Consider the following 12,084-nt stretch of genomic DNA (forward strand, 5'->3'; position numbering starts at 1 on the left):
CCATCACGAGGTTCTCCTTGACGTATGCCGACATGGCGTGGGTTTCAGGCAGAGAGGATATACCCGTCCACCAAGAGGTGAAGTCTTATGAAGCAACTTAATCGAATAGTCGTAAGGACGATGAGGAGGCAGGTTCACAGCTCCCTTTGTCACCGATCAGCGGCACGCGAATGCAATTGCCGACCGCCGACGGGTTGCCATGGCAGCCGGAGGCCTAACAAAGGCCCCCAGGCCTTCCCTGGCTGTATGCTAGAGGCATGGCCTAATACTTTGCCTGTCAGTTTTCCACTGACGGGCAATAATGCTTTGGTATACTAAGTATATCAAAGCATTATATAAGCGATCAGAAGATCGCATCGTAAAGTCCCCTAGGGGGACTAATAAAAAAAAAATTAAAACAGTTAAATAAAGTTTATTAAAACTTAAAAAAAAGATTACACTAAAAAGTGGTTTTATTTACTAGAAGTGCAAAAAAAACAAAAACACACACATATATCATATCGACTCTCTCTCTCCCTCCTCTCACCTTTTATCCCTCACCTCTCCACATTTCAGTCATTCGAAAACATCTATTGCGGAAGATAAACTTTCCAGTAGCTCCAGGTTGCTTTACGACTTTTCACAAATTTATGGGTAATGGCAGGGCCGTAGAAAAGGCCTTACTTGTAGTTATGATTTGGTGCTTGCAGTAGGTATGAGAGGAAGAGCGAAATATATGGAACGGTGGGAGGGGGAGCTGGGAGCGTCCTATTCAGATGAGCAGTGGGTACTGGCCTCTAACTGGGCTTCGAAACACTCTAAATGCGTGAATCACGTAGAATTAATGCGGAACATTCATCTCAGATGGTATTTAACTCCCTCCAGATTGGCACGTATTTTTGCAAGTGATTCTAACTCTTGTTGGAGAGGGTATGGCCGAATAGGCACTCCTTTGCATATGTGGTGGTCATGTCCGATCATAACTAAGTTATAGGAAGATGTATATGATTTAATGTCGGAATTTTCTAACAAGCCTCTAGAAAGAAATCCTGCTCTTGCAATTTTAAATATATCCTTAGACCAGATGCCTTCATCCTCCAGAGTTATCATTCAACACATTTTAATTTCTACTAGACTATCTATTGCGCAATCCTGGAAGTCTCCCATATCTCACTTCTTATCTGACATAATACGTAGAGTTAATTGTCAATGCTCTCACGAATCCTCCTTGATCTTTGATATTAAATCTCATGATCGCATCCGAAAGCAATGGACCGCGTGGATTACATCTACGTACTTCATGTGAATGTATTTCTTATTATTGTACTCTCCGTGATGTGAGGTGATGTTTATATTGTTTTGATGTATTTTCTGTTTGCTGTCCGCAGTTCTCTTCCAGTTAAGAGAACTATGTCTTGTATTTGTGAATTTTGTTTAATAAAAAATGGAAAGTTAAAAATAAAAAAGTTTGCCTTTCAAAGGTTTACATAGCCTTTAAGAGTATTGTTAAAAGATCTCTACTACAAGACAATCAACCAGGTTGGTTTTAGGGACAAAGCATGGTCACGTGTATGATGCATGAATCATGTGCTGCAGAGAAAAAGTTAAAGCTTTTTTTGTTGGCATTCACTGTAATCCAACAATCCACCCCTATTTTCAAGAACCCAGGGACGAGATATGTTCATGTTCAGATTTTAAAACACTCGCTTTCGCCAAAGCCCACCAAATGTATCTTAAATTTGTGAATGTTCAAGTGCCTTCCTCAGTCCATATCTCTGTATGAACTCCTTAGCTTGAGAAAATCTACATCATATTTAGAGTTGTGTCAATTCCATGGAGAACATCTTCAATATAATCTCTAGAGGGTATTATATACAATTTAAAATATGAAAAGTATACAATTTGCAGGATGATACATGCGGGAGATGCAAAAGAGAGCAAGCTAATTTTCTACGTAAATGGTGGTTAGACCCAGACTTCATGGAAAATATATTTTAAACAATAAACTATAAACAAAATGGAAAACTTTGACTGCTCCATAATAAACTGGCACATTTTGACCAGATTTGCCCCATCTTTGCAAAATCTATAGATATACGGGAAACTTGGGCTTTATTTAGACCATTTTAATTGCTTAAATGTTCATAATTCCCCAGATATTTCAGTGATGGTGCCACAATGCTCCCCCACTCCTCACCTCTTTCCTTCCCTACTTCCCTCTATTCAAATTACCTCTTTTTTCTCTTTTCTTTGTGTATTTGATCTTGTGTTTTTTATTATATGACATTTATACTGTCTGAAAACTGAAAATGTATTAGTGGAAATGGCAATGTTTAACTTGTACCTTTAATTGCTAACTTAATAAAGAGAGGGAGGGAACAGACAAAGTCGAAGTGGAGGTATTGACATGAGAGGCATTTGTCGTGGATTTAGAAGATGTTAAAGAAAGGTAAAGGGGAAAAGAAGGGATTGGTTAGATTAGTAGAGGTTCCTTTTAAGTAGGAAGAAGGAGCAATTCACGCCACAAGCAGGATTTGAAGCAGGCCACCTACCTCTATATTGGTGATAATTCTGATTTATGGTGTATTTACTTGGCAGCAGACTGTAGTGATTTACACAGTAGATAGCTGCCAGGTAGATTTCGATTTAAGACGGGCTGGAGCACCCCCTTTAAAATGGAGTACATTTTATAAATTTGCACATAGTTAATAATATTTAGATCTGTTGTTTAAAGTATTCCATGACTATGATAGTGGCTTGATGTTGTTGGAAATACATTTTCTTTATTTATTTTTTATAGATTCCAGCTGGTTTAACAAAGCTCAGCTCAGAACTGTTCATATATCAGAAGCATTTTGATTGGCTGAAGAAAGCTGCACATGTTGTCCGTCCCTTAGATCATGAATTTACCAGCATTCACAATCGTATTGAGAAGCTGGGGAAAAAAATTGACTTCTTGGTAAGCAGATGATCACAGTTGCAAACAAGTTTAAAGTCAAATAACATGTTTAGAAAAAATACACATATCACTTTTTATCTGATTTTAACCCTTTCCCGCTGCAGTCAGTTTTGATCTTCCTGACAGAACCTAATATTTCAAATCTGGCGTGTCACTTTATGTGGTTATAAATTTGTAGTGTTTTTACTTATCCAAGTGATTCTGAGACTGTTTTCCCATGACACATTGTACTTTATGTTAGTGGTAAAATTTGTTAGATACATTCATTCAGTGTACATTTGTAAAAAAAACAAAACGCCAACGTATTGAGAAAATTTTGAAAGATTAGCACTTTTTTCAAACTAAATGTGTCTGCTTAAACAGAAATTTATACCACACATATTTGTTACTGGTTAATATTTTCCATATGTTTACTTTATGTTGGCATCTTTTTTTAACATCCTTTTATTTTTCTATGACATTGCAAGGCTTATAAGTTTAGCAGCAATTTCTCACAATTTCAAAAACCAATTTTTTTTGGGACTAGTTCAGTTCTTAAGTAGCTTTGAGTGGCCTTATATATTAGAAACCCCCATAAATCACCCCATTTAAAAAAATTGCACCCCTCAAAGTATTAAAAAAAGTATTTTGGTTGGAAGTTTCTTAACCCTTTAGGCGTTTCACAGGAATTAAAGCAAAATTAAGGTGAAATTTGAACATTTAATTATTTTTTTTGCAAATATTCTAAATTATTCCTTTATTTCTATAACACAGCAGCCGTTATCAGAGAAACACAACTCAATATTTATTATCCTGATTCTGAAGTTTTTAGAAATATCCCATATGTGGCCCTAGTGTGCTGCTTGACAGCAACACAATTGCAGAATTCAAGGAGCACCTTGTGGATTTTAGGGATTTATTTTTATTAGATTATATTTTAGCCACCATGTCAGGTTTGAAGAGGTCTTGTGGTGTCAAAACATAGGAATTAAGCAAAGACAGCATTTTGGAAACTATACCCCAAAGGAATTAATCTAGGGGTGGAGTGAGCATTTGGACCCTACAGGTGTTTCATAGATTCGAATTGGGCCATGAAAATGAAAAATTAAATTTTTTCCCAAAGAGTTGTAGTTTTAGCTCTATTTTTTTCATTTCCACAAGGAATAGAGGAGAAAAATCCCCCAAAATTTGTAAAGCAATTTCTTCAGAGTACGGAAATACCCCATATGTGGTCATAAACTCCTGTTTGGACACATGACAGGGAGTGCCATTTGACTTTTGGGAAGTAGATTTTGCTGGATTGGTTTCTGGGCGTCATGTCGCATTTTCTGAGCCCCTGTAGTACTAGCACAGTGGAAACCCCTCAAAAGTTACTCCATTGGGGAAAGTACACCCCTTGAGGAATTAATCTAGGGGTATAGTGAAAATTTTGACCCCAAAGTTTTTTTTAATAAATTAGTTATAATTTAGCAGTGAGATAACTATATGCAATAAGATATAGTTTCAGATCAAAATGTTAAATTTTAACAATTTTAACTTGTTTCCCAAGTACAGTAATACCCTATATGGGGTTGTTTAACTGCTGTTTGGACATATCGGAGCACTCAGAAGGGAAGGAGCGCCATTTGACTCTTGGAGCATAGATTTTGCTGGAATGGTTGGACGCATTGTCGCATTTGCTTGTGCCACTGGAGAATCTTACCTCCTGGGTATGGCAATGCCATACATGTGGACGTAAACTGCTGTTTGGGCACACTGAAGGGCTTAGAAGGGAGGAAGCGCCATTTGGCTTTTGGAGCGTGGATTTTGCTTAGTAGTATTTTTCTTTTGAGTTTTACTGGTATTTCAGTTTATAGTGTTGGGGTATATGTAATCTGGGCTGAGTACATTAGGGCATCATAAGAGGGTATAACTTTGTTTGGTATGCATTGAAGAATTCCTTTATGCACAGGCCTGTGTTACACCGATGAATAATGTTTTTTCTTATTCGCCTTTTGGAACACCCTCTGCACTTTTTTAGGACATTTCCGCATCTGTAATTTGGAAAATATTGCTGAGAGTGTTTCCCTGGTATAATACGGGCACCCTCGCTTTCAGCAGATGCTATTGGGCCCACCCCTTCCTGGTTCCCAAATACTAGGGCCTTGATAACCACTTCTTGAAACTGAAGGAATGTTCCCCTCTGGCCTGCACATTATGATGACACATTACTAGTAGCATAATATTATTTTTTTTCTCATCCACGTATAAGGGCTTTTTTTTTTTGTGGAACGAGCTGTAGTTTTCTATTTTCGGGGGCATGTTACTTTTTGAAAACTTTTTATTCCATTTCTTGCGAGGCTAGGGACCAAAAAACTGCAATTCTGGCACTGTTTTTAACTTTTGTTTTCTCTGTGCAGTATAAATGACATGTTAACTTTATTCAGCGGGTCAGTATGTTTACGGCGATACCGAATTCATATAGCTTTTTATGTTTTACTGAAAGAAGGAATGTTTCCCTCTGGCATGCAAATCAGACTGTTTTTTCCTACTAGAGCCATAACTTTTCTTATGCGTTAAAACACCAGTTCCCATCACGTAACTGTACGTGATTTTGCGGGAAGGGGTTAAATGTCATCTGTCTATCCCAGGAAAATTTGCAGCGCCGCTTCAAAAACACTGAAATAGACAAATCACCGGGTCCGGATGGTATACACCCCTGAGTTCTGCAGGACTGAAGTACCATAACAGACGGGCCCTTATTTCTAATATATAAGGATTCTATCATAACAGGGTCTGTTTCACAGGTCTGGTGCATAGCAATTGTGGTGCCAATATTAAAAAAGGGTTTAAAAAGTGCATGGAAACTATTGGCCTGTAAGTTTAACCTCCAATGTGGGTAAAATATTTGAAGAGATAATATCCTGAAGTATCTTGAAAATAAAGTTTTTACATATCATTCATGAGGAGGCAAATTCTAGACTGACCTGGGTAAAGCTGTGGATGTTGTGTATCTAGACTTTAAAAACATTTGATACTGTGCCGCATAAAAGGTTGGTACATAAAATGAGATTACTCAGACTTGGGGAAAATATGTGTAATTGGGTTAACAACTGGCTCAGCGATAGAAAACAGAGGGTGGTAATTAATGGTACATCCTCAAATTAGATTGGAGAGGCTAGTGTGGTTCCACAAGGGTCAGTATTGTGCCCTCCTTTGTTAAATATGTTTATTAACCCAATGGAGACACAGCCAGATTTAGATTTTCTTTATTTTCTCCCTGCCTTCTAAAAGCCATATTTTTGTATTTTTTTTCCGTTGATTTAGTCATATAACAGATTTTTTTTGGCGGGGGCTAGTTGTAGTTTTTATTGGCACCATTTAATATACCATATATATATATATATATACACTGGGAAACTGGCAAAAAAAATTTTGTGTTGTGAAATGGGGAAAAAACCTGAGATTTTGCCAAATTTTTAGGGTTTTGTATTTACGGCGGTCACCATGCAGTAAAAAGGACTAGTTAACTTTATTCTATGGGTCGATTCAAATATAGCGATACCAAATTTAAACAGTTTAATTTATGTTGAACCAGTAAAAACTATTTGTTAAAAAAAAATTGTTTTGTGTTGCCATATTCTGAAAGCCATAACTTTTAGATTTTTCCTTCGATTGAGCAGTGTGAGGGCTTGTTTTTTGTGGGGCAAGCTGTAGTTTTTATTGGTACCATTTTAGGGTACATGAAACTCTTTGATTACTTTTTATTTTATTTATATGGGGAGCTATGGTGACCAAAAAAAAGATTATGGCTCTTTTAATGTTCCATTTTTTAGTGTTCAGCATGAGAAAACATTATATTAAAATAGTTAAACTTTTATAGATGGGGCGATACCAGTTATGGTAATTTTAAAAAAAAATTACATTATTTTATAGGAATAATTTTGAAGTTTTTTTTTTAACTTTAAATATTTTTTTGAATAAAAAAAACAACTATATTTAACTGTTATTTACTTTTTTTTATTAGTACCCCTAGGGGACTTAAACCAGCAATCTTTTTGCACAATCAGGAGACCGCTAGAGCTGCCACTTAGAGCAGTGGGACGAGGCTTGCAGCATGACATGCAGAAGTACTTGCACACCAAGTCCCGCAGGGGGAATTAGTGTATGTTCACACGGCTTATTTTCCGCCGTTTTTCAGGCCGTAAACGGCCGAAAAAACGGAAGCTGAAAACCTTCAAACATCTACCCATTGATTTCAATGGGAAAAACTGAGTTTCGTTTCGACGGAGCGTTTTTTTTACACAGTCATTTAAAATAACGGCATGTAAAAAAAAAGCCCCATAAAAAAAGAAGTGCGTGTCACTTCTTGAGCCGTTTTTAGAGCCATTTTTCATTGTGTCAATAGACGAACAGCTCCAAAATGGCCGCAAAAAACGCATCAAAAAACGCTCGATGCTTAATTCCCAGCCAGTCTTCTATGCCGACACCAGCCGGGCCCACAGCCGTGCAACATCTGCAATCAGGCACTCTAACCTTAGCTATAGGATAAGGCAATGTTATCAAGTCAGGTAGGAGCCGAACCCACAATCTTGTTATTCGTAGCCAGACGCGTAATCCATTGCCCTGCTCAGCAGAGTAGGCCCTTCAAAGCGCATACTTGAAGATTTGACCTGACCTCAGCAGGGACAATAGTACGCCTTGACAATCTTGGCGATAGCCATATAAATCTTTGGAGGAGGAACACACTGCTCAAATGTACCTCGTCCATAGGAAACCTGGACCATACTCCGGATGTTTCCACTTTCCATTATAGCTTTTTTCAAAGCTTCATCCACTTTGAAGGCCCTAGGCCCCCTAGAAGTGGAGACTAGAGCTTCCCCCTGGTAAATATTCTGGTCCATTGAAGGGATGGACTTCAACAATTTCCATTAGAATGATAAATTGACTGGGGGCATTGCCCATGGCTTAGACTTTCCTGATAGAAGGAAGATGAATTCTTTCATCTCAGCATGGATTTTTGGACAGACCTTAAATTATATCATCTCATTTTGCAGAGATGGCTCACTAGCAAGGTTACAATGTTGACAATCGTAGCACTTAAAGTTCATAGCTAACAGGCAGGCGAATGTCACAATCCCTGCAACTACAGTGCTTTTAATTGGAGGCTGTTTTTCATTTCAAAACCACAGCTGGCATGTGACTGCTTCCTGCTTCTGCTGAGGAGCTTCCTTCCAACCTCTGTCGCCAGAACCTGCTTTAGACATCTAGGAAATAGATTAATTTAAAATTTATACCAAGAAAGTTAAAAATACATATCTTGTATCACAGAAAATAAGTATAAAACCAAGGGATAGCTTTGCTCAATGAGGCAATGCAGCACTATGCCCAGTTTAAATAGTGGGAACTAGAGCAAAATAGAGGCAAAGCTTTGTCTACTGCACCACCAAACAAAGGAACCTTGTTCCAAACAAATTAAAAGGCTTCCTCTTCATACAAACACAAATTTTCTCAGGAAAACTCTTATCTGAGAAACGCTGAAAATTCAGGACGCCTCCACGCCAACGCGTGAAACGCTAACTCAGACTTCCTAGCGGGTTAAAAAAGGTTAATGTGAATTAGTGCAACAACAAGCCAAAACATTCAATACCAGGCAGCAAGCAGCAGCTTCACGGATTACATAGGGTTAAGGAACACCCTTTGTACACCTCCAAGTTCAATCTAGGCAGTCCAGCATAATAAATAAAAACAGAAACATAATGCAAAGTAAACAAGCTGAGCATTATCCACAGGACAGAAAAAAAACACCAAAATGTCCAAACAGCAAAAGTATTAGGCATATGGGATAAGGAGTTAGGCTCTACCACTGTGTAATGACCTCAAAATCCAGCCATTGATAACAGAAGCAAAGTGGTCTTTATAGCCTTGTAAGTCACTTAGAGCTTGGGGGGAGCATGTTGTTAGAATTTAAGACAAGAGGAGCTTGCCTCCATGGCTACTTATAGGTATATATGTCTGGAACTAACATTCTGGTGTTTGCCTTAAAAAGAGAGTGTTCCACTAAATGCTGTAGAGTAGGAAATATCAGAACTACAATGCTATATTATGCTGTTACAATACTGTTATACAATGCTGTACAAAAAATATATATATATACATACTCACACTGGGTGCATGTCTTGCGTTATTGCCAGAGCAATGACATTTGTGATGGTTCCATTGTGTAACAGATCCTGTTGGATCTCAAACTTCCAATGGGTTGGTTAGGTTTTTATTTTACTAGAAAAAAAAGCAAAGCAAGCTGCACAATTCTGGCTGTCAAAATCAACAGGAAGCTGACAAAATGGACCCTGCGGTAGTCTGAACAGAGCCTGATATACTCTGAATGGCCAATTTATTAGAGACACCCATGTAGTAGAGTGTTGGATCTGCTTTGGCCTTCAGAACCGCAGCAAATCGTCGTTACATAGATTCCACTAGGTGTTGAAATTGTTCTGCAGGAATATTGGCCCATGATGACAAGATAGCTGCTCGCAGTTGCCGCTAAAGTGTCTTTCTTCCATAGGGTAAACAGCTGCCATGGAGGGTTGAACTTGGTCAACCACATTGCTTAGGTAACACCTACTGTAAAACTGTCCGTTTACATGTATCAGAGGACCCAGGCTGTGCTATGAAAACATTCTCCACACTATTACTCCACCTCTACCAGCCTAAAATGTTTGCACATGACAGGAAGAGTGGAGAAAAAACAGGGTTGGCAGTTTTTTTTAAATACTGGCCGCGGCTAATCTAGCACTCATGATCATGCCTCGTTTGAAGTTGATCAGATCACTCGATTTTTACATTCTACTGTAACTGATCAACAGAAAACTTGTTCACTTGATATTATGCTGCACTACGGGGTCATGTGTCTAATTTCAATACACGGAAACTCCAATCGTGAATGAACAGGTGTCTATAACAAAATGGCCATTCAGTATATATCTAAATGTATTCCACCATACATTTTTTTTTCCTACATTTGGTTTATGCGAGGCATAGTTTGGCATATGTCGGGTACATTAAACCCTATGGACATATCCAGCATATATTTTTCAAAAGCATTTTCCAATGTATTTTGCCGATATAGGGAACAGCGATGTCTTAACATATTGATTTGTCATTTACATGACCTAATTTTTCTTCATTTTTCTTTCAGATGACAAAGATGAACATAGCACGTGTAAGTGACCCGCCTTTGCCACAGCTTCCTAACACAACCACTCAGTGGGGTGTAGTGCAAACTGGCCATGCTATTTTCCACCACTTTCACCTGTTCTTGGATTATACTACACGTGTTGTAGTTCTGATGAAAAATAAGTTGTAGAAAAAACTCCCAACTTAAATATCTACTCCAGGAATAGTAGAAGTGCAATCTTAAGAAAATGTGCCTTTATGAGAAAGAAATTAAGATACCTTGATTCTGAAAGTTCTAGGATTCTTACAGAAAACAATCATTGATCTACTCCTATATTGTGCCTGGTTTATGGAGCTGGTACATAATGACTCTGTATGCTTTTTCCATGCATGGTACACTGATGTCTCCGATCTATTTATAATTCTGATTATTTATTTATTTATTTATTTTTCTTATTAATATTTAATTTTTTAAGTAAGTCAATATGATATATGATCTGGAGGATTTTTCTGACAAAATTTTATTTTTCTTATATTTAATTATGGATTTTATTTATATTAAAAAGTGTTCGCCATTTTGTTTACTTTATATGAATGACCTCAATAATATGACACCGTTGACAGTCAAAAACGGACAAACTTCAGATCATTGGAAATAATCCTACTAACTTGTCTTCCTTTCTACTTTTCAAAATGTTTTACTACAATAGTAAAACAACATAAAAAGGAAAAAAATAGATTGAATGAAATATTTCGTTATTAAAGGGAGAAAAAGAAAACTGGTTAATCAATAAGAATGTTTTTATTCAGTTTTACTGCTTTCCGTATAAGGCCCCTTCAACTCCATGTATTGGAGGTCCACTCTGCTGTATGTCATTTTAGATCAAAAATATAATCAGACTGCTGCAAAAAGTATAGGGGAAACATTCCCTATGGAAATATTAGGGATTGTTTCCCCTCTCCCGGTTGCTCCACTCTAATCCTCCTTTTCATCTAATAAGGCATATACATAGGAGAGCAGATCTCCCGAATGTGATGTAAAAGAGGCCTAGCACAAATACTTGAATCTTGAAGAGTTGAGAATTATTTTGATTTGATTAGCTTTTTTTGTTGTCTACAGTAGTAGTATGTAAAAAAAAGGTTTGTTTATTACAGTTTCTTCTTAAAATGTATCTAAATCGAACCAAATTCACATAGATAATGACATATATGCAGCTTTAAAACAGCCGATTAGGAAACTGATTTTTCTGGGACTATTCTGAGAGCATATGGACCACTTGGCTCATATTCCAGTGAATATTTGACAATGTTATTTTATTGACATTGTGTAAAAATGAAAGCACATTAAAGAATATATGTGTTGTCGCAACTTGCAGAGCATGTACTCTGGTTGAGCAATGCTGTGCTCTCAGGCCATGATCGCACATACAGTTTTGATGCAGTTTTTGATGTTTTGTTTTTTTTTTTGCCAAACACAGGAGTGAACACAAAAGAAATCAGATGCATAAGTCTTTTCTTTATACCTTTTCTTCATTTTGGATTTACTTCTGGCTTTGGCTAAAAAAACGAAGCCCAAAACTGCATAAAAAAACTGCATCGAAACGGTGTGTCGTTCAGGCCTAAAAGCGGTTTTCCATCCTTTTAAAAAGTCTTTCTATTAGTTTCAAAGTCCCACGACAGTCTCTGTTTACAATGCTACAGCGATGAAATGTCGTCAGGACATGTAACTGTGGCAGACAATCACATCAGTCTCAATACTGAAGCCAGTGATTGGCCACCTTGGTCATTTATTAGAACAACTCGTCAATGTAGTGTTGTAAGTGGACTCGTGGGGTAACCTGGGTTATATTAACCTATATCCAGCTGATTTTAACATTTTCAACAGATCAAAAATGGCACTGGCAGCTTTGACATCCCAAGTTGGTACCTGGAACAATATAATTTTGTTTTTGCTGTCTACGTATACAAATGCCTTATGGCTCACTAAAAACATACAATATAGTTTCATTTAG

At 37.4% G+C, this 12,084-nt stretch overlaps 1 protein-coding gene across 1 annotated transcript in view; it reads left to right on the top strand.

Annotated features, from left to right (window-relative positions):
- The window catches only part of IL11 (interleukin 11), a 64,299-nt gene extending 54,037 nt beyond the window's left edge, over positions 1 to 10,262 (top strand). Inside the window, exons 5-6 of the mRNA XM_075840818.1 lie at positions 2,780 to 2,938; positions 10,095 to 10,262. Coding sequence (XP_075696933.1) covers positions 2,780 to 2,938; positions 10,095 to 10,262 — 327 coding nt within the window. The remainder of the gene's footprint in view (positions 1 to 2,779; positions 2,939 to 10,094) is intronic.
- The last annotated feature ends 1,822 nt before the right edge of the window (positions 10,263 to 12,084 follow it).

This window comes from Rhinoderma darwinii, chromosome 10, assembly GCF_050947455.1.
Source record: "Rhinoderma darwinii isolate aRhiDar2 chromosome 10, aRhiDar2.hap1, whole genome shotgun sequence".
NCBI classification, from domain to species: Eukaryota; Metazoa; Chordata; class Amphibia; order Anura; family Rhinodermatidae; genus Rhinoderma; species Rhinoderma darwinii.